Below are 22926 nucleotides of genomic sequence, written 5' to 3'. Positions count from 1 at the left end.
ATAGAGCAAATGTATTGACAAAAAACAAGAAGAGAATATAGCCTGACACACACATGTAAAAAGACAGAGATCCTAATGTTCAGCCCACAACATGGCTGCCTCTGTTCTGAGACAGCGTTGGGAAGAGGTTGGTTTTTTTAAAGTCTTCAATTTATATCAAATAATGGCTAAAGCTAAAATCTCTGAAGAAGCATTGGGATTTAAGGGGACTGTGTCTCTGGAAAAGCCCTTCTCCAGCCCACTTATAATTATTTCTCCTGTGCTCCCTCACATCAACTTGTTCCTCCATTGTCAGCGAGAATACCTGGCACTTCCGGGTATGGAGAAGCATGGGTCTCACTCCCTCCTTGTGATAGTGCTCTGGCCTATCAGCCAATTGATAACCCTGAGCACTGGTAAATGGCCAGAGGAGTGACATCACTAATCTCCTGGATTGCCAATCTCAACACTAGCTGCAGAGATGGAGGGAAATGCAAGCAATTTGAATATTGGGGGGGTTGGGGATGCCCTTTCAGGAAAGGCAGTCACATTGGCTTGCATGAGCCGCACCTATTCAAACTGTTTCAGGACTTCTATTAAGTTTTATGACACAGTGCCAATTTATGCAGATATAAAGATGGGAGAAATTCTGTAAAAAAACAAGAACAAAAAATAGAAGACTGAAATGTTGCGTTGTCCATTTAGGCAAAGCATTCCAATCCTGGCCACTATGTTTGTGTTGTATCTCAAAAAGAAAGGAAGTTGTATAGCATAAAATGTGATGGTTAGCATATTCCTCCATCTCTTTTCCAGGAGAATCTCCCACAGAATTGAGCACTGGTTTTAATTCACTGACAACAAATACCAGCAGGCTGAGATTCTTAGTGTTGCTTTGGGTTAAAGCAGAAATCCATTTCACATATAAGATAGAAACCACCATACTATAGAATGGACTTAACCAATTAGTTTGAGCTAATTTAATCTAAAATTACATCTGCCTGCAAACATTGTTACAGCAGCAGGTGAAAACATATACATTATTTACTAATTGTGCTATACTGTATGTCTTTTGCTTGTAAGCTGTATGTGGACAGTTCTATCTGCCCTAACCTGTGACAACTAATGCCTACAGTAAACTAAAATCTGGGCCCCAGAGGATAATACACCATGCAAATACACACTGCGCTTCGAACCAACTTATAAAATGCACCAGGATTTGTCTTTCCTTGTGACAGAAACAATTGAGTACTGTCCGTGATACTTTTTTTATTTGCACTAACGTACAATTTTGAGGACAAGCTTTCAGGGAATGTCTCCTTCTTCAAGGTCCAAGCAGTACTGATCACAGAGTTTTAGCAGAATGTTAGAAGTGATATGATGGATGGAAAAAAAAAAAAGAAAAAAAAAAAAGGAGACTAGAGATAAGATACAGCAAAAGCAAAGTCTGGGGGGGGGGGGGGGGGGGGAAGACAACACCCACAGAGGGAGTCATGCTAGAGGCGACAGTCATAAAACTGTTGGACAGTGACCGCGGAATCCCATGTCCAAACCAAGGCCATCATCTCCTGTGTCAAACAGAATCACCACTCCTAGCTCAAATGTCTTTCCCTCCCGAATGGACTTGAAACCTCCCTTAAGAACTAAAACACTGATGTCTCCCAAAGTGTGGTCTGGTTGTGCAAAATGGTGTCCCACAGGTGTGCAAAAGTCATCTTCTTTATGTACCCTGACCTCTCCTTGTGATCACTTGTTTGCACGCCTTACTGGATGGGATCAATTTACAGTTTGAGGGAGAAGCTAAACATAACCTGTTTTTGTCAGACCAGATACACAGTATAAACAAAGATTTTATTAATGCTTTATTTCTATAGAATATAATTTTGAGGTACACTATATTTCCAAAAGTATTGGGATGCCTGCCAATACACGTACATGAACTTTATTGGCAACCCAGTCTTAGTCCGTAGGGTTCAATATTGAGTTGGCCCACCTTTTGCAACTATAACAGCTTCAACTCTTCTGGGAAGACTGTCCACGAGGTTTAGGATTGTGTCTATGGGAATGTTTGACCATTCTTCCAGAAGTGCATTTGTGAGGTCAGGCATTGATGTGGGACGAGAAGGCCTGGCTCGCAGTCTCCGCTCTAATTCATCCCAAAGGTGTTCTTTCAGGTTGAGGTCAGGACTCTGTACAGTTAGTCAAGTTCCTCCACCCCAAACTCGCTCATCTATGTCTTTATGGACCTTGCTTTGTGCACTGGTGTGCAGTCATGTTGGAATAAGAAGGGGTCCCCCCCAAACTGTTCCCACAAAGTTGGCAGTATGAAATTGTCTGAAATGTGTTGGTATGCTGATACCTTAAGAGTTCCCTTCACTGGAACTAAGGGGCCAAGCCCAACCCCTGAAAAATAACCCCACACCATAATCCACCCTCCACCAAACTTTACAGTTGGCACAGTGCAGTCAGGCAATTACCATTCTCTTAGGCAACCGCTAAACCCAGAACATGTCTCCACTGCTCTAGAGTCCATGCTTTACACCACTACATCTGACCCTTTGCATTGCACTTGCTGATGTAAGGTTTGGATGCAGCTGCTTCGCCATGGTAAACCCATTCCATGAAGCTCTCTACACACGGTTGTGCTAATCTGAAGGCCACACAAAGTTTGGAGGTCTTTAGCTATTGACTCTGCAGACAGTTTGCGACTTTTGCACACTGTGTGCTTCAGCATTCGCTGGCCCCGCTCTCTCATGTTACACGGCCTACCACTTCGTGGCTGAGTTGCTGTTGTTCCCAATTACTCCCACGTTGTTATAATACCACTAACAGTTGACCGTGGAATATTTAGTTGCAAGGAAATTTCACAAATCAACTTATTGCAGAGATGGCAACCTATCACAGTACCACGCTTGAATTCACTGAGCTCCTGAGAGCGACCCATTCTATCACAAATGTTTGTAGAAGTAGTCTGTATGCTTAGGTGCTTGATTTTATACACCCGTGGACATGGAGGTGATTGGAACACCTGAATCCAATGATTTGAAGGGGTGTCCCAATACACTTGGCAATGTAGTGTATATCAGAGGTTGGTCACAGACTTAAATAGGGAATGGGAAGATCTTACATTATCTTGATCCAGATTCAGCAAGACTGTGCTTACTAAGGCCTCATGCCAATGCATTAATGTCAACCATGCAAATGTGCATTAATGAGCATGCAAAACATGGCTTTAGGTGGGTCCAGATGAAAAAAAGAGCCTAAAGCCATGTTTTGGATGCCTGTTAATGTACATTTGCATGTTTGGCATGATTGCTTTCTATTGGCCATAATATTCATTCTGGCCTTATGTTAATATGCATTTACTGTATGTGCATTTGGCTTTTTTGCACAAATGCCCCTCCCCCCGAGCATGTTGGTGGTGCATTTATTTTTCCGCCTCTAAATGCCTATGCGTGCATCGATACATAGGCTACAGAGGGGCAGGAAAAAAACAAAAGGTCAAACGCTTGTAAAAGCTGCGTTTTTGATGTCCTGTGTGCATGAGGCTTTAAACTTCATAGGAGGGAAATGCACACAAGAATTAGAAAGCAGATTGAACATAAAAAGCCAGTAACCATAATGGTCATTTTCAAGCATATGACTTATTTTAGATCTCATTGGTTTGAGATTTGATTTGAAATTGGTCATTTTGGCAAAAAATCTATATTATTATGGAACTGAACTTCCAGGAAAGAGCAATCTTCGTTCCAGATTATTTATCACAGGTCAGTAGTTATTGCTGCCTCCAGATTTGGTGAAACACTTACGTTTTTTGGTAGACTGCTATAACCTTTCAGTCTTTCCCAAACTTCCCTTTGGAAAGAACTGTCTGGAAAGACTTCAGTGACAAGTCCAAGCTGGCACGCTTCATGTGCAGTCAGCACCTTGTTGAAAAGGAGAACTTCGGAAGCCTATTACAGAAATACATATTAGTTTCCTGCAAAATTTCATACGTGCTGTGTATGTATTTAGTCATGAAACGGTTCCTTGGAGGAATTGAGGAAATAGCAACACATTTGTATAATTATCCTTTAAATTACCCCCTTCCTTAATACTGTTCACACTGCTTGAGCCATAAGACAAGCACACAGTGAAAATCCCCTTCATTCCCATGTACAGTCTGTCTATTATGCATCCCAACCGTAGACGGTCTCTCTATGGGAATAAATGGAATTTTTCTGTGCATGAGCAGAAGAAAAAAAGAAACAGCCAGGAGAGTCTGTGGTGGCTCTCTATGGTCTGCACACTGTGGATGTCAAAGAAACATGGTTAACTTAGCATTAGACTTAAAACAGGTACAGGGTATATCCCAAAGGATAACCATACATAAGCATCGTTTAATAAAAAAAAAAAAAAAAAAAAAAAAAAAAAAAAAAGCACCTGGGACAGTACTTACAATGAAACAAAAACTCAATGAATGGAGCAAGGCCTCCACCATACATAGAGCACTGTTAATTGTGGGAACTGATAGTACAGCTGGCTTCCAGTGCCTTGAAAAAGTATTCATACCACTTGCAATTTTCCACATTTTGTCATGTTACAACCAAAAACATAAATTTATTTTATTGAGATTTTATGTGATAGACCAACACAAAGTGGCACATAATTGTGAAGTGAAAGGAAAACGATAAATGGTTTTCAAAATGTTTTACAAATAAATATCTGGGGATCTGAGGGTAGTGAAATGAAGTTTTCAACCTAACAAATCAGGTATCAGCACACACAACACATTGTTCATTGTAAGTACTAGGGCAGCTAAAAAAAAATTACCTAAATTTCAGCTTTAATGGTAGAAAAGACCAGTGAAATTACCATAACACAACTACTGCAAAAATAAACAGACTGTGTGTTTTAAAGCTCATTTCCATATGTCTTATAATAATTATTCCATTATAATAAGTAAAAGATAATGGACCCAACCCACCAAATCAGCACATAGACCATTATATACACAGGGATGTTGGATATAGTTTTAACATAAACACTTTGAATGACAATTGTGCAGTCATACAACACTGTACACATATGAATTTTTTTTGAGACAGATAAAACTTTATTTTGGTGGTATTTATTCACTTTATTTTGAAACTTTATTTTGGTGGTATTTATTCACTTTATTTTGAAACTTTATTTTGGTGGTATTTATTCACTTTATTTTGAAACTTTATTTTGGTGGTATTTAGTGACACTGTACTACTTGTGGGGGGTGAAGATTTTTTTTTTTTCTTTTTCACACCCATTGCTTTTACACCCATAAAGGCTGTAAAAGCAATAATTTCTCCTTCTCTCTGGTTGCATTCCTGCAGCCATTGAGAAATACTGTGCGAGCTGTGATTGGTCACAGCTTGTCACATGGTACAAGGCTGTTGTGAATAGCCTTGTACTATGTGACCTCTGTGATCATTCACAGATTTCACAAGTAGTAAGCAATGATGTCAGGAAGTGACATCTTGTTTACTACTATTCATGTGATCACTGATTGGCCAATCAGTGATCACATGAATCGGGACCTCACACAGGAGGTCCCGTACAGTGATCGCGGTGCTGCACGCTCCCAGGGAGCATGCACAGGAAATGGATGCAGGGGGACTTTTTGAAATGTCCACCCTCATTGGCAGCGCTCCCATCTGGCCGTTTATCGACATGGGCCGGATGGGAAGAGGTTAAAACCGGCAACATTAAATAATATAAAAAAAGTTAACCTTTTTTTCTTTTACTTTCAGATTTGGCGACTCCTCTGTAAAAGATGATTACGATTAGCTACACCTGACATCTAAAGTTAACTACAATATATTTTTTTTTTGATGTTGCTGTAACACTCAGAACGCGCAGAAAGAGCAGCTGACAGCAGCTTAGGACCACACAAACTGGAACCTCAGCAGTCAAATTGATCAGGTCTTGGAATTTAGAACGGTGGACATTTGTGCTTGGGGGAGGTACCCTAGGATGTAGGACATTTTACAAACATGCATGGTAAAAGTGTGTGTGATATTCTAAATCATAGTTTTATTCAGACAAATAATCCCACTTCATTGTTACCTTGCTTAGACCCATAATACGAGGGAATGTGTATGAGGAACAACCCTCTGGACTTTGCCCTAACTGGCTGAAAGGAGTGTGGAAGGTAGCCTGTGAAAAGGAAGAATGCAAGAATGATTGTTAGCATGACATATAATTTTAGCAATCACCAGCACTCTGAACAAACATGCTTTCAGGCTTCAGCTGGCCATACAACACTGACTGAATTTTAGGAGGTTTCTGATGAACTGGTCAAATTTCAAGCAATGGGTGGCGCTGTCCACTCCACTGCCCAACATCCCTTGATTCAAAAATCGAAGGAGCTAGGCTGACAATTTTTGGCTGAAAAGTTTCTGCAAGCAATCAGTTTTGCTGAGCCTACCGTGTTCTGACAATTGCCAATGCTCCGATAGCAATAGGGGATTTGTCTATCCACACTGCTAGAATTTATTACAGGTACTGTACAGCGCCGTCAATTTACACAGCACTTTACATATATATTGTACATTGACATCAGTCCCTAACCCTCAAGGGGCGTACAATCTAATGTCCCTAACTCACATTCATACATACACATACTAGGGCCAATTTGGACAGGATCCAATTAACCTACCAGCATATCTTTGGAGTGTGGGAGGAACCCGGAGTACCCGGAGGAAACTCACACAGGCACAGGGAGAACATGCAAACTCCAGGCAGGTGGTGCCGTGGTTGGGATTCGAACCAACGACCCTAGTACTGCCAGGCGGAAGTGCTAACCATTTAGCCACTGTGTTACCTGCATGGATGGGAGAATCTGTTCGTGTACAGCCTGCTTTAGCACACAGAGCTGAACGTTGTGAAAAATACCAAATGCACCATAATAGACAAAAAGAACACAAAATGTCTTATAAACAAACACAGTTAAACACTTACCCTGTCTGTGGCATAGACCACATCAAAGAGCCCTAATATGGTGACGGAGATGCCAACTGCAGGTCCGTTAACAACCGCAATAAGAGGCTTTGGAAAATCAATGAATTTACTGACAAATGCTCTGGAAAGGACAAAAAAAAAATATAACTTAATCTTTTCCTTTTTATACTAATCTTTTTTATTTTTGGAACAAGGCAGAAAGAAAATACATGTTAAAACAGAACTAGATGACTATGGCATCTAGAGTCTTTGGTTAACCCATTACAGCTTGCCTGTGAGAAGGGTCCATGCTGCGCTTCACTAAAGGCCACCAAGTTGCAGACTCTGCAGCCATGTATCCCATTTGCATGCAAAGGAATGAGCTAGTAGATTGGTAAACAGAACCATGTTGTGGTAATCTGGCAAAAGGTATTTTCAGGTGCTTACACTATTGAATTTGACTTTTCAAATCACAAAAAATAGCTTGTAAGCATAGTTGGCCTTATAAGTTTATTTTATTAAATATGTAATTGGATGGTTCTTTAAATGTACATGGACACCTTTGGTAATTTGACCCCAATTGTTGTCAGAGGACCTTTAACAGATTTGACCATGCACACATGGCTAGATGTGAAAGATCCAAACATTGAGAAAATCATGCATTTTAATATACGCTGATCAGCGTAAACTATACCCACCATATAGTGAGTAGATCCCCCTTTTTCCACCAATACAGCTCTGATCCATTGAGGTGTGGACGCCACTATACTTCTGAAGGTATGTTGTGGCATATGGCAACAATCAGTAGCAGATCCTTTTTGTCCTGTAAGCTGCAAGGATGGGTTTACATGAATCAGACTTGTTTTTCTAGCACATCCCACAGATGCTTGACTGGATTGAGGTCTGGAGAATTTGGAAGCCAAGTCAATACCTCAAACTCGTTGTGTTCCTCTAACCATTCTTGAACCATTTTTGCAGTGGGGCAGGGCGCATTATCCTGCTGATCAGGCCACCTTCTTCCATTGCACCATGGTTCAGTTTTGATGCTCATGCGCCCATTGTAGATGCTTTTGGCCATGGACACGGGTCAGTATTGGCACCCTAACCAGTCTCCAGCTACACAGCCCCAGTGACTGACAGTCAAAGCTCTTTGCTCACAGTGGTGGTGAGAACTCATTCTGAGTCATTTGATCGCAGAGTTCTCACACTTAAAGCTGGCAGGGGTCAGACGCAGTACCAGACTGATACTGCATCCACCTAGGTAAGTATAATTGGGGAATTCCCCCCCCCCCCCCCATACTTCTCTTTCAGATTATCAGTGGTTACAAAGTTATGACTGCTTGGTGTACACACTTGTATGACAATGACATACAAACACAGATGTAGTCATTTTACAAGTGATTTTATCCTCCTGCCTGTCAGCTGATCAACTATTAAACCTGCTAGTGAATTATTCTGTAACCAATACACAGTCTGCCACTTGAACTGGCAACAGAACAACTTCTAATCAGTATCATGACATCACAATATCTCCCCAAAAAAGTCAGAAAAGGAGATATCTGCTGTTCTTTGAAAAACACGTCACTGAACTGCAAGGACTCCCCATAATATTACGCCAAGAATGAGAGTTCGTTGAAAACGCTATTTTGCATAATGGCCTTTTCTTCAGACCACAGCAATATAAAATAAACATGTTTTTAAAGAGTCCTTGGTCCCATGTATATTTTTCTGGCCAAGAAAATGCCCAAGAGAGGAATCTACTGTAGCTTTGGACAGTAGGTACACTTTAAAGTGACAATACATTACAAACAGAACTGTGTAGGTTACCTATAGACACTAATCAGCTTTTTGATGCTACCACACTATACAAGTATATGATATATTATTGCATTGTTGTAATTGATTATTTTTAAAGCTGAACTCCAACCTTACCATCAGTCTCAGTTGTACAGGCTCCTCTCTTGTACTGAAATTGCAAACTTTGAGTTCGCTCAGCTTCTCACAGTGTGCATCGGAAGTTGCAACAAGTCAGATAAAGCCTGCCTCATTCCTTGACTGGAGGACTTTCAATACCATCTAGTGGTTTCCTCCCCAGCCTAACTGTCCCTGGTCCACCTGTTTCATTTATTAGACTTCTATCTAGGACCGCCCACTACACCAAACTGACATCCACTTGTCAAGGCATTTTGAAGGCTCACCATCACATGTGGGTCTTGCCTAGGGTGGTCTGCATGCAAATGCATAAATGAGCACTCAAAAGAAGTGATCCAGTAGCACATAAATATACAAGTGAAAAAAAAGGCAGGACTACGACACCCTGTGCTTGCAGGAAGTGAGATGGATAACAATGTCACGTTCCTGATGTAGAAGCCTGAAGAGTTGGTCTGAGTACGGAGTAGTGATAGGAGGGGGAAGCTCCTCTGTTACCCTAAGTACCATTATTTTTGGATTCCTACTATTTCATGAATCATTGTCGATCTTTTAGGAATAGGCAATTATAAAGATTGGGAGATGATTGACACTGGCACTGATTGATCCGTCAACCCACCGGGAGATATTGATTGAGCCTTTTTAGCCAACCATGAGAGTGGGGGGCAACATTTGCTGGTGAGTGTACACCCAATAGGGGGAACAGCATTTTCTTTCTTCAGTTTGAAGATTTTGTAGAATCTTTTGATGGATAAAAAAGTAGCTTTTGGACTTTCTTTGGCCTATACACTCATTTTTCACGGTTTATGTTCACTATTTTTCACATATATTTATGCGCTACTGGATCACTTCTTTTGAGTGCCTCATTTATGTGTTTTGTTTGATATTTTTGAAGTAGCAGCATTTTGGTATTTATCCATTTATGTGTGTGTTTATATATATATTTGATTTGTTTTTCACACATTCAGCACAGTTCGCACACATTCTTTTGCATGCCTAGGATTACCTACTCCTCCAGATTGACCCCTACCCTCAAGGGCATTTTGATGCCGGAGGTCCCATAATGGGAGTGCTAGACAGAATGCTGTGTTTTTGGGAAGCTTTCTGTTGCGCCCTGCTGGCCCTTCTCACCAGCCATGATCTGCACACGTTGTACAGAGACCCTGAGATAAAGTCACTGGGTCTAAAATGAGGTATGCATCGACAATGGAAAGCTTTTTTTTTTTCCCAAACATCTCACTAGCATGCTATTGGGAGGGGGGGGGGGCATGTATCAGGCAGGTATCAGGGAAGACAAAATAGGTGCATAATTAAAGTGTTACTAAACCCACAACAGTAAAATCAGTCTGTATATGCAGTAAAGCATGCTTGTTATACTCGCTTTGGAACCTAAAGGGCTAATCCTCTGCATTGCGTAAAAATGTTGTTTGATCCTGACTTTTCTGAACCGTCCATTCTTCCAATGCCCCCCTCTTATCTCCTAATAAGACATATGGCGTGGAGTCACTCTGCACATGCTCAGTTGGGTATGTGTTGCTAGAGGGCTTTTGTTTTCTTCGGAGAGTGCATGTGATCAGCACAGGGCCAATCAGCACTGTCTAGACAGAGGTCAGGGGTTCTGCATCCTCCCAGAGCAGAATGAAAACTCCTAGTACAAGCTCTAACATGTGTTCTGCTGGACACTGATAGAAGTCAAAAGACTGCTAGATCCTGCTAATGAGAAAAGGTATTTAGAAGTTTATATTTACTAAAATAATTGCATTTCAATATTCAGTGTACTCTGGGAGACCAGATATAGTGAATGCATTGTTTAAATTAGATTTAAACAATCATTTTGCAACTAAAACAAAGGTGGGCAATTTTATTATAGAAACCAGAGTGTGGCCAGTCCAATCTAGGAGTCAGCAGGTGTGGTTAACGAGCCAGAGAACAGGGTCAAAGCACAAGAAAGCTGGGTGCTACATTCAGTTTTGCAACAGTATACTGGCTAAAAAGCTTCTTAGATATGTCTAACTAAGCAATTATTGTATTTCTTTTATGCTCTAATCTATTTGTATAAACATATCAAAGATACTCATTGTTTACACACTCTAAAATCACTGCAGAGTCACTCGCCATCTGTTCTTTGCCTTCTGGTGGAATGTTTGTGAAATTATTCAAGTCATTTCCGCTGCAATAATAATCACCATGTCCTAAAAGAAAAATTATAAAAAACATGATAAAAGAGCCTGAAACAAAAAATGTTACGCATTGCCAGTTTAATGACTTCAGCCGCGAGAAAGGTGGGCATGTGTGTCTGATCCCTGCAGTCTTCCTGTCTTCATATGAATCCGATCTTCTGTGCTGGCTGTGCATTGTTCACTACATAGCTACAGAAGTGTACACTGCCCTTATGTATGAACCCCAAGAGCTGGGAGCGTTTCACAGAAGCTCCTTCTGAATACCTACTGCATTATGTCCTTCTATTCAGCATGAAGGAAGCAGGGTGTATTTTTAAGTGTATATGATTTATAATATACAACTGTGCACGTTATTTTGGGGGGTTAAAATATTTGTAGTGTATTTCCAAAAGTCACACTTGTCTAGTTTTTTTAAATTTCATAAATGCACTGTGTATTGTTTCTGAGTGCCACTTGTTATGTGAAGGTAGCTCATTGGCAGTGAAAAGGTGTGCATCTCTGCTTAGCAGTACAACAGTAGACATTAATAATGGCACAAAGATCTAGTTAATAAAAGTCTACTATAATTATTAATCAATTGCAATCACAAATTACTTCTTTAGAGTTTTATGTATTTTCAAGGTTAATAGGATGATCGTGCTAGGCTTGTTTTACAATTAGTATTAACAGGGGTTTAATTACAGAAACTGCAGATGCTCCTGGGATCATAACGTTAGGGAATATAATCATAGCTAGGGCTCCTCTTAAAAGGCATCTATGTATGCCCATTTTATTCAGTACAGAACAAAGCAACTTTAACTTAAAATCTACTAAGCATGATTGTAACTAAGGAAAGTGGTTATGGTGTCTGCGCTTATCTTTTCAGTGCTTCCCTGCCATCCAACCCATCAACTAGGGTTATGAGGATTTAAGAAGCAGGACATGTTCACCAGTGTTACTGAAATTAGCATGTAAAGGACTGTCGGGGATTTCTGCATGTGCATTTTGCACATATACCGTAGGTAATGTGAAATTTAGCCAACACTCTCAGGGAAAATATGGAAATCTTTACATTAAAGAGTTTTGTTTATTACAGGTACTTGTATAGCACTGTCAATTTATGCATCTCTCGCTCTCTATATATATATATTACATTTACATCAGTCCCTGCCCTCAAGGAGCTTAAAATCTAAGGTCCCAACTCAAAATCATACATACACATAACTAGGGCCAATTTAGATGGGAGCCAATTAACCTACCAGCATGTCTTTAGAGTGTGGAAGGAAACCCATGCAGGCACAAGAGAACATGCAATCTACCAGCAGGTAATGTCGTTGCTGGGATTCGAACCAATGAACCCACTGCTGTTAGGTGGAAGTGCTAACCATAAAATGGATTTTTTTGTGGTTTTTAAAACTTGTGTATGTATTATATACAATTTTTGATTTACCAATGAAAACATTTTTAATACATGACAAAGAAATCCCAGAGCACTATAAGTCTGCTTAGGGACAGCAAAGCAAAGAGTGAATGTTTTGAGTCTTAGTTTGTCTGATTGAAACTTCAGATTGAGCCCGCGCTTTGGGAAAGCAGGAAAAAAAAAAAAAAAAAAAAAGGTTGAAAATTATACATTTAGAAGCAAGGAAGTCATCATCCAGCCTATACAGGTGAAACGCGAAAAATTAGAATATCGTGCAAAAGTTCATTTATTTCAGTAATGCAACTTAAAAGGTGAAACTAATATATGAGATATACTCATTATATGCAAAGCAAGATAGTTCAAGCCGTGATTTGTCATAATTGTGATGATTATGGCTTACAGCTCATGAAAACCCCAAATCCACAATCTCAGAAAATTAGAATATTGTGAAAAGGTGCAATATTCTAGGCTCAAAGTGTCCCACTCTAATCAGCTAATTAAGCCATAACACCTGCAAAGGGTTCCTGAGCCTTTACATTGTCTCTCAGTCTGGTTCAGTAGGAATCACAATCATGGGAAAGACTGCTGATCTGACACTTGTGCAGAAAACCATCATTGGCACCCTCCATAAGAAGGGAAAGCCTCAAAAGGTAATTGCAAAAGACGTTGGATGTTCCCAAAGTGCTGTATCAAAGCACATTAATAGAAAGTTATGTGGAAGGGAAAAGTGTGGAAGAAAAAGGTGCACAAGCAGCAGGGATGACCGCAGCCTGGAGAGGATTGTCAGGAAAAGGCCATTCAAAAGTGTTGGGGACTTTCACAAGGAGTGGACTGAGGCTGGAGTCAGTGCATCAAGAGCCACCACACACACACACAGACGGATCCTGGACATGGGCTTCAAATGTCGTATTCCTCTTGTCAAGCCACTCCTGAACAACAAAGAACGTCAGAAGCGTCTTACCTGGGCTAAAGAAAAACAGACCTTATCTGTTGCTCAGTGGTCCAAAGTCCTCTTTTCTGATGAGAGCAACTTTTGCATCTCATTTGGAAACCAAGGACCCAGAGTATGGAGGAAGAATGGAGAGGCGCACACTGCAAGATGCTTGAAGTCCAGTGTGAAGTTTCCACAGTCTGTGTTGATTTGGGGAGCCATGTTATCTGCTGGTGTTGGTCCACTGTGCTTCATTAAGTAAGGTTCAACGCAGCCGTCTACCGGGAGATTTTGGAGCACTTCATGCTTCCTTCCGCAGACGAGCTTTATGGGGATGCTGGCTTCATTTTCCAGCAGGACTTGGCACCTGCCCACACTGCCAAAAGCACCAAAACTTGGTTCAATGACCGTGAGATTACTGTGCTTGATTGGTCAGCAAACTCACCTGACCTGAACCCCATAGAGAATCTATGGGGCATTGCCAAGAGAAAGATGAGAGACATGAGACCGAACAATGCAGAAGAGCTGAAGACCGCTATTGAAGCATCCTGGTCTTCCAGAACACCTCAGCAGTGCCACAGGCTGATAGCTTCCATGCCACACCACATTGAAGCAGTAATTGCTGCAAAAGGGGCCCAAACCAAGTGCTGAGTACATATGCATGCTTATACTTTTCAGAGGTCCGATATTGTTCTATGTACAATCCTTGTTTTATATATTGCATGTAATATTCTAATTTTCTGAGATTGTGGATTTGGGGTTTTCATGAGCTGTAAGCCATAATCATCACAATTATAACAAATCACGGCTTGAGCTATCTTGCTTTGCATGTAATGAGTCTCTCATATATTAGTTTCACCTTTTAAGTTGCATTAAATGAACTTTTGCACGATATTCTAATTTTTCGAGTTTCACCTGTATGTATAAGAACTACCACTAATGGGATATGTAAAAATAGAAAGGAGTAAGATAATAATTTAATTTCTCTAATAGGATTGTACTCTATTTTAAATCCAAACTGAACATTCCAATTTTTATGTATGCACAAAAATGTGTAACACAAAGGTCAGCAAACTGAAATGTATGCAGTACAAATATGTAAAACTTCAATGAATATAATACCAGTCAAGACTGTAATAACAGAGTCATCCTTTGCAGCTTCATCTAAGGCCAGACCAATTTCTTTATACATCTGCAAAAAAATGAACAAAAATCATTAAAAACTGAACACATACTGCACCTGGGCATATATGAAATAGTTTATACATTTGCCCAGTAAGTTTGAAGTGGTGGTCCATCATTCTGCATCAGCCATGACAAATCAGGGACATGGGGTGGGTCTTTGTGTAATCGGCACATTCATGAAATCTCAGGTGGTATTTCATATGTGCTGACACAAATTAAGTCCTGAAAGCAGTGAAAACTGGCTTTGGAAGATTCAGACCAAATCTAACGTCAGTAATGTCTACATTTTACAAGCTTAGGCAATAAGAAACTGTTAAGTGTAACATTCACTATCCACAGCAACCAATCTACATCCATCTTATAGGGGTATGTCTTCAGTAAAATCATTGATTGCTATATGTTAATGCAGCTGACACTCTGCTCTGTGGACTGTACATTAAATAAGCCTGATAAACAGATGTTTTACTGAGAATAACAGGCAGCTAGACAGACACTATCCAGCCCCACCAGTATCTACCATTATTACCTCTCCGGCATGCCTGATAGGAGTTAGCATTGCATGTGTTGGGAAACTATGCTCCTATTAAGACTGAACCACATTGCACAAAAAATAAAAAAACAAAACACAGGCAGAGTACACGTATTAAGACTATGTAATTGCACAGGACAGCTGGCAAAGTGCAGTGTGTCAGGAATTAGCATCCCCTTATGTTTAGGTCAGTGTGCTACCTTTGCTTAGCATGCCCCTTTACATTGGTGGTTAGCTTGACCCTTGATTGGTGGTCATTACTTAGTGGCCCCTCTTACATTGGTGATACATTCTCATCATGCACCTTCATATTAGTGGTTAGTGCTTAGTGTTTCTCCTCACACTTGTCATCAGGGCATCCCATGCTCAGTGTGCCCTCCCCCCCATACACTGTTCAATGAGCCCTCCCTGCCATATACTGGTGCTCAATGTGTCCCCCCCCCCCCCCATACACTGGTGGCTCAGTGTGCCCCACAACCTGCACTGGTGGTCAGTGTGCCCCCTATTCCATGGTGGTCAGTGTGCCCCCTATTCCATGGTGGTCAGTGTGCCCCCTATTCCATGGTGGTCAGTGTGCCCCCTATTCCATGGTGGTCAGTGTGCCCCCTATTCCATGGTGGTCAGTGTGCCCCCTGACAGTGTGGTCAGTGTAGTGTCACCGTTTACATGGTGGTCAGTATGTTCCCTTACAAGGTGGCAAGTATGCCCAAGCTGGTCCATACAACATCCCTTAGAAAACAAGAAGGACATCTACCAAAGGATGTCAGGAAGTATTCAGCAGATACAGTGTTCAAGAGCATTTTAATTTGTGCTGTCCCAAATCTTCCCCCAAAACCTTTCACACACAAAACAAACATGTGAAAGCTGTGTATGCAGGTGCTGGTAGGGCTTCTGCATTTTCTGCCTTTGTGAATTTGATCGAAGTAAAAAAAAACAAAAAAAAAACGCCACCATCCTCTAGAAGTGATAGGGTTCAATATAGGGGCATCTTCAAGGTTTAAAACCACAGTTATTAAACTCACTAAAGTGTATGTAGCAAACATACACTTCAGACATATAATAAAAATGTCTCAGAATTCTACTTGAGCATCACACTTTGTTTATGTGATCCATGTACGGGCCCAGTGTTGCCAGTGAATATGAAATACATCACCATATATTAGAAATGACCGGTGGGTCAAACAAGTGAAGTCTAGGAAATGTTTGATTAATTAAACTTAAAATAAGGAGGTCACCTCTGACTTACTCAATTGCCAGAAATTTCAGTCTCATTGTGCTTTTATGCATCAATGGATCCTGTACAATTACCAAGTATGCCCTTGGGCTAATAATTTATACGGAATGAAATAAGATAATGAAATATGTGACTGATCAGTGTAAACTATCCCTCCACTTTTATAGTTTTCTTTTTTATTGCTTAACATTATTATGAAGTACCATTTTTCACTTTTAACCCCATACCTTCCAAGACAGGACAGGCTGATTGTTCACAACTGTTTAGGGTCAAAGCAAACTACTAATATTAATTACATAATTTTAAAAGGCGTTTACCTACATTTTTTATCATAGGGATTACCTGCAAGGTGATTGCATTTTTCTTTTCTGGTCTGTTCAGGAAGATCTTTGTTATATTATCTTCAGAAAACACCTCTAAAGTCTCATATTTCTTGTCAGCACTTGACGTTGATTGTTTGGTAGGAGATTCAGCGGAGATCAGACTAGAAACAAGTTCTATGTAGGACTGTCTGGCTTTTTCCTGAAAATATACACAAAAAAAAAAAAAAGCAGAAAATGCTTATTTCATGGCACTGTACCACAGACAAGATCTGCTACTCGATCTACATACATTAGTTCTCTGCAGCATTTTGACCTTGCTATCAAAGAGATCAGCACTGCTATTCTGACAGAAAATTGATGGTTCCAAGAGTGGATGACTTGCAAACTGCCAGGACCATCCACAGCCGACCCTTTTCCTAGCCCCTTTGTCATCAATGTGCTTCTGCTGTGAGTCGATAAAACTCAGTAAGGTTTGACAGTAAGGCCCCTTTCACACGAACATTCTGATTGGGTCAGCCTGCCCATTTTTCAGGCAGACTCAATCAGAAACTCTATTCTTCTCTATGGAGCAGCGGGTGTAAATGGACATGTGTCCGTTTTTACCCGCCGACATCCAATCCTTCAAAAAAGGAATGGATGGGGATCCGTTCCCCTTCCGTCCGTCGGATCAGATGGTAGGTGAATGGAAACGGACAGGCGGTCCATTTCCATCCAACCGCCCATAGAGGACAGCGGGCTGTGTCCGTTCTGCATAAGCGGAACAGACACTGACCTGTCAGCTGGTGTCAACAAAGATCCTCCGCTGAGCAAGCGGATCCACTGGACGGGTCTGCCCCATGTGAAAGGAACCTAAAACCTAATGTATTTTAACCAGTTGTGAAAGTTATGTGTGCATTTGCTGGCAATTCCCAGCTGTCAAAATGATATGCAGGCATTGCTATGCAACTACAGTGTCTATTACAGCCACTGATGTAAAGAACTAACCTTATTGTTCTGATGCAAGATACAAAACGTAACATCATTGTTACTTTTCTATAAACTTTGTTACATTTAGCTGCAGATCAAAAAGGTATGAGCAGCAGTCAGCTGAGATCTACATATGATAACAGTTAAAGAATATGTAAACCCAAGAACAAAGCATTATAGATTGATAAATATTGCAACTTACTGGTCCCTAGATGTGGTGGCTGCATTGGTTTTCTTTTTTCAGGCTAAGCACACTTTCAGCAAGTATAGAAAACACAAGCTGATCTGGAAAATATCCTTTAAGAAAAACCAAAGCTTTCTTTATGTGATATTGTCATGCAAAAGTGATTTTATCTTTTATGCAGTCCACAGACAACTATGTAAGAGAACCTGCACTTTTTTCCACTTTGATCAGTGTTGATTAAGTTCACTTTTCACCAAAGAATAATAAATGCAGGTTTATTTGCAGGTAAAAAAAAATGTGCATTTATTATTTTTTTTTGTTGTAGGAGTCTGTAAATCATTGCACCAGTGATTAGCAGATTGCTTGTACCTAGTATGGGCAAACCGATACCGGCAGAAAAAAAAAAAAAAAAATCAATGAACTACCACAGCGCTCACAGAGCTATGGTAGTTCATTGAGAGCTACAAGCCAACAGCAGCTAAGGCTGTTGGGGCTTGCAGTTTCTCACTCACTGTTTTTTTTTTTTATAGATTTTAATCTTCTTCCCACTCTGTCAAAATGGGTGTATGTGAGGGGAGCTGAGGCCAGTCATTTCATAACATGTTACACCCTGAATATTGGTGTAACATGTTATGAAAGGTGAACTTTTACGTAAAAAAAAAAAAAACACAAAAAACACCTGGTGTTCACATATATAAAAAGTATTAGTATTTAGTATACATTTTATTCTACCACTTATTCTATTTATAAATGACACTAAAATTATAATTAATTTACAAAGCATTGCAAAGTTACCAAAATGACCTTTTTTTTTTTTTTTTTTAGGCCCCTTTCACATAGCAGATCCGATTAGGTCTGCCTGTAAGTTTTTCACTGGACCTGATCGGATGGTCCATTCACCCCTATGGACAGGCGGGTGTAAACAGAATTGTGTGTTTACACCCGCCTACCTCCGTGTCCGATATAGGGATGTGTCTTCTTCCATCTGGGCAGATTGGATCAGAGAGTAGTCGGGTGTAAAATGGACAGCAGAGTTAATTTACACCTGATGCCCATACAATGAGCTCTGTGTGTGTCTGCTCTGCATAAAAAAAAAAACAAAATAACCAAACAGAATACAAAATGAACAAACTTTTTGAAATTTAATGGTTGTAAAAACAGAACTAAACTAAAAAAAAAAATTAGCAAGATATGCTCAGTCAAAGTATCTATATTCTCACCCTATGATACTGTAATGGCCTGGACAAAAAACAGGTTTTCCCATTTTCTTCTCTAATTATATGAGGAGTGTGGATTGCTCTGGTCCACAGGGGCTGTACAGATGTAAGAGCTGAAGTTGATTTACTATGTACGGGCTTTCATGGTTGACCTTGTTAGAATTTTCTACTTACAGTAGCCACAAATTACCATCAATAAACAGGAAGCAGGACCATCCATATCAGGTTAGAGACAGCAATACAAAATTGGTAGATGTTGGGCTTTAAATGATGAACATGTTAGTAAACGGTGCAAAGAGCCTATGTACACCCAATAAAGACCATCTATAGATTATTGTATTATGGCATATTTCTGTAAGGGGAGATTGCATTTACTAGCACAGCACAAAATGGTGGGCTAACTGGAAAAAAACATATAGTCACATACTGTGTTTCTGCAGCAAGGAATGCCTTTTCTTCTACCCCTGTGACATCACCTTACAGCAGCGGCAGCCTGGAGGGGGAATCTGCAGGGCATAGCTACAGTAATAAATATTCTATTAGCCTTCTGCCTACAGGGCAGGCTTATGCTGTAAACAGTCTATATGCAAAGACAGAGAGAGCACTGGCTTACCAATAATGTTTGCTTGCTCTTGTCTACAATAATACTAGGTGAAAGGCTGTGCTGTGAAGGGTGACAAAGCAGAAGTGATCTTTTCTATAAATATCAGGACACATAATGCTATGTTGAGTGTTTACTTATCAGGGCAGCCTGATGAAAAAAAATAAAGGAGGCACACCAAAGAGTAAGAGAGGAGCAGTGATCCACTTTGTCAATGCTGGGACACACAATGGCCTACTGTCTATTTTCACATCAGCCTGCTCTTGACTCTCCAATACTAAAAGAAGAAAATGAAAATAAACAGACATGTCAATGTGCGTCCCCGTTATGACAGAGGAGACTGTTCAGAGCACCTTTATCACTTAGTATTAGGGCAGAAGAGCAGGCGGATATAAAAATGTAAATGTTATGAGGCACACACGTTTGGGGCTGGGTACAGCTGGCAAGCAGTATGAATAGCTGGGTGGAGACAGGCAAGAACCTCTCTAGTTTTATTAAAAATGCCCACATTTTTGAAACCATGCCTGAAATATATGGCTTTGGGACTGGTCACTGTGCATAAAGCCATCTGTAAAAGAGGCATTCTTCCCACTGGCAACCAGATGCAAGAATCCTTCTTCCCACTGGCCCCCAGATGCAAGAATCCTTCTTCCCACTGGCCCCCAGATGCAAGAATCCTTCTTCCCACTGGCCCCCAGATGCAAGAATCCTTCTTCCCACTGGCCCCCAGATGCAAGAATCCTTCTTCCCACTGGCCTCCAGATGCAAGAATCCTTCTTCCCACTGGCCTCCAAAATGCAAGAATCCTTCTTCCCACTGGCCCCCGAAATGCAAGAATCCTTCTTCCCACTGGCCTGCAGATGCAAGAATCCTTCTTCCCACTGGCCTCCAAAATGCAAGAATCCTTCTTCCCACTGGCCCCCGAAATGCAAGAATCCTTCTTCCCACTGGCCCCCAAAATGCAAGAATCCTTCTTCCCACTGGCCTCCAAAATGCAAGAATCCTTCTTCCCACTGGCCCCCAAAATGCAAGAATCCTTCTTCCCACTGGCCCCCAAAATGCAAGAATCCTTCTTCCCACTGGCCCCCAAAATGCAAGAATCCTTCTTCCCACTGGCCTGCAGATGCAAGAATCCTTCTTCCCACTGGCCTCCAAAATGCAAGAATCCTTCTTCCCACTGGCCCCCAAAATGCAAGAATCCTTCTTCCCACTGGCCCCCAAAATGCAAGAATCCTTCTTCCCACTGGCCTCCAAAATGCAAGAATCCTTCCCACTGGCCCCCGAAATGCAAGAATCCTTCCCACTGGCCCCCAAAATGCAAGAATCCTTCTTCCCACTGGCCCCCAAAATGCAAGAATCCTTCCCACTGGCCCCCAAATGCAAGAATCCTACTTCCTTCAATACAAGAATAATTCTTCCCAATGACCCCTAATGTGATAATTATTCTTTGCACTGCCACCCCCCCAATGAAAGCAGCACTCACACCACTGCCCACCAATGTAAGCAGCATTATTCCGACTGACCATCAGTGGTACAGGGGCACTTTATTCACTGACCACCATTCTATGGGTGCCTTTCTTCCACTGACTAGCTAAGTAACATAGCACTTTAGTGACCATCAATGTAAGGGGGCACTTCTTCCATCAATGCAAGTAAGCATATCTTTACTGACCATCAGTATGTAGGAACACTACAACTTTCACTGTCTGCATTTCTTTTCTATTCATTGTTATGTTGAATTATTTATATTATCTACCGATCGGCTTCTGTACAACTAGCCTGTCGGATTTTCCCTGCTTGATCAGCTGGCTATAACCAACAGTGCATTTTGACGGCGGGGAAGTCTCCCAGCTGTCAGAATACAATGGCTCAGTGGGGAAGATTCCCCTATCCAGATCAAGTATGTGGATGGGGAAATCGAGTCATTTTCTTGTTCAATATGCTGGTTGAAAGGAAAAAAAATGACTCAACTATGGGCTGCTTTAGATACAGTTATTAGTAGAGGTTCCCTGAGACTTGAAAGTTATTTCAAAGGTTCCTCTATGTTAAAGATGTTTAGAAGGGCTACTTTAAAGGCTTCTTAAAGGACAAATGTTACTATAAGGTAAAATAGCTACTGACATTATCTATAAACATGCATAAAATTTCCATGTGAGGTACAATACACAGTTTAGCTTTCAATATACAGTATCTCAGAGAAGTGAGTACACCCCTCACGTTTTTGTAAATATTTTATTATATCTTTTCATGCGACAACACTGAAGAAATGTAGACAAGACACTTTGCTACAATGTAGAGTAGAGAGTGTACATCTTGTATAACAGTGTAAATTTGCTGTCCCCTTAAAATAACTCAACACACAGCCATTAATGTCTAAACCGCTGGCAACAAAAGTGAGCACACCCCTAAGTGAAAATGTCCAAATTGGGCTCAATTAGCCATTTTCCCTCCCCGGTGTCATGTGACTCGTTAGTGTTACAAGGTCTCTGGTGTGAATGGGGAGCAGGTGTGTTAAATTTGGTGTTATCGCTCTCACTCTCTCGTACTGGTCACTGGAAGTTCAACATTGCATCTCATGGCAAAGAACTTTCGGAGGATCTGAAAAAAAAGAATTGTTGTTCTACATAAAGATAGCCCTATGCTATAAGAAGATTGCCAAGACCCTGAAACTGAGCTGCAGCACGGTAGCCAAGACCATATAGCAGTTTAACAGGACAGGTTCCACTCAGAACAGGCCTTGCCATGGTCAACCAAAGAAGTTGAGTACACGTGCTCAGCGTCATATCCAGAGCATGTCTTTGGGAGATAGACATATGAGTGCTGCCAGCACTGCTGCAGGGGTTGAAGGGGTGGGTGGGGGTCAGCCTGCCAGTGCTCACACCATAAGCCACACACTGCATCAAATTGGTCTGCATGACTGTCGTCCCAGAATGAAGCCTCTTCTAAAGATGAAGCATAAGAGAGCCCGCAAACAGTTTTCTGAAGACAAGCAGACTAAGGACATGGATTACTGGAACCATGTCCTGTGGTCTGAGGAGACCAAGATATACTTATTTGGTTCAGATGGTGTCAAGCGTGTGTGGCGGCAACGCGGTGAGAAGTACAAAGACAAGTGTCTCTTGCCTACAGTCAAGCATGGTGATGGGAGTGTCATGGTCTGGGGATGCATGAGTGCTGCCGGCACTGAGGAGCTACAGTTCATTGAGGGAACCATGAATGCCAACATGTACTGTGACATACTGAAGCAGCGCATGATCCCCCTCCCTTCGGAAACTGGGCTGCAGGGCAGTATTCCAACATGATAACAACCCCAAACAC

General features: G+C 41.1%; 1 protein-coding gene across 1 annotated transcript in view; it reads right to left on the bottom strand.

Annotated features, from left to right (window-relative positions):
* ECI2 (enoyl-CoA delta isomerase 2) overlaps nt 1-22926 on the bottom strand; it is a 52817-nt gene that overhangs the window by 276 nt on the left and 29615 nt on the right. The window contains exons 4-9 of the mRNA XM_089682207.1: nt 16660-16839; nt 14492-14561; nt 10949-11051; nt 6952-7072; nt 6058-6147; nt 3786-3929 (exon numbers count right to left, since the gene is read on the bottom strand). Of these exons, the coding sequence (XP_089538333.1) occupies nt 3786-3929; nt 6058-6147; nt 6952-7072; nt 10949-11051; nt 14492-14561; nt 16660-16839 (708 nt within the window). The remainder of the gene's footprint in view (nt 1-3785; nt 3930-6057; nt 6148-6951; nt 7073-10948; nt 11052-14491; nt 14562-16659; nt 16840-22926) is intronic.

This window comes from Staurois parvus, unplaced genomic scaffold (assembly GCF_062004578.1).
Source record: "Staurois parvus isolate SC_StPar_1 unplaced genomic scaffold, SC_StPar_1.0 ptg000287l, whole genome shotgun sequence".
Taxonomy (NCBI): Eukaryota; Metazoa; Chordata; class Amphibia; order Anura; family Ranidae; genus Staurois; species Staurois parvus.
Note: the sequence above shows the minus strand (reverse complement) of the source record. Positions and strands in the feature narration are given on the sequence as shown.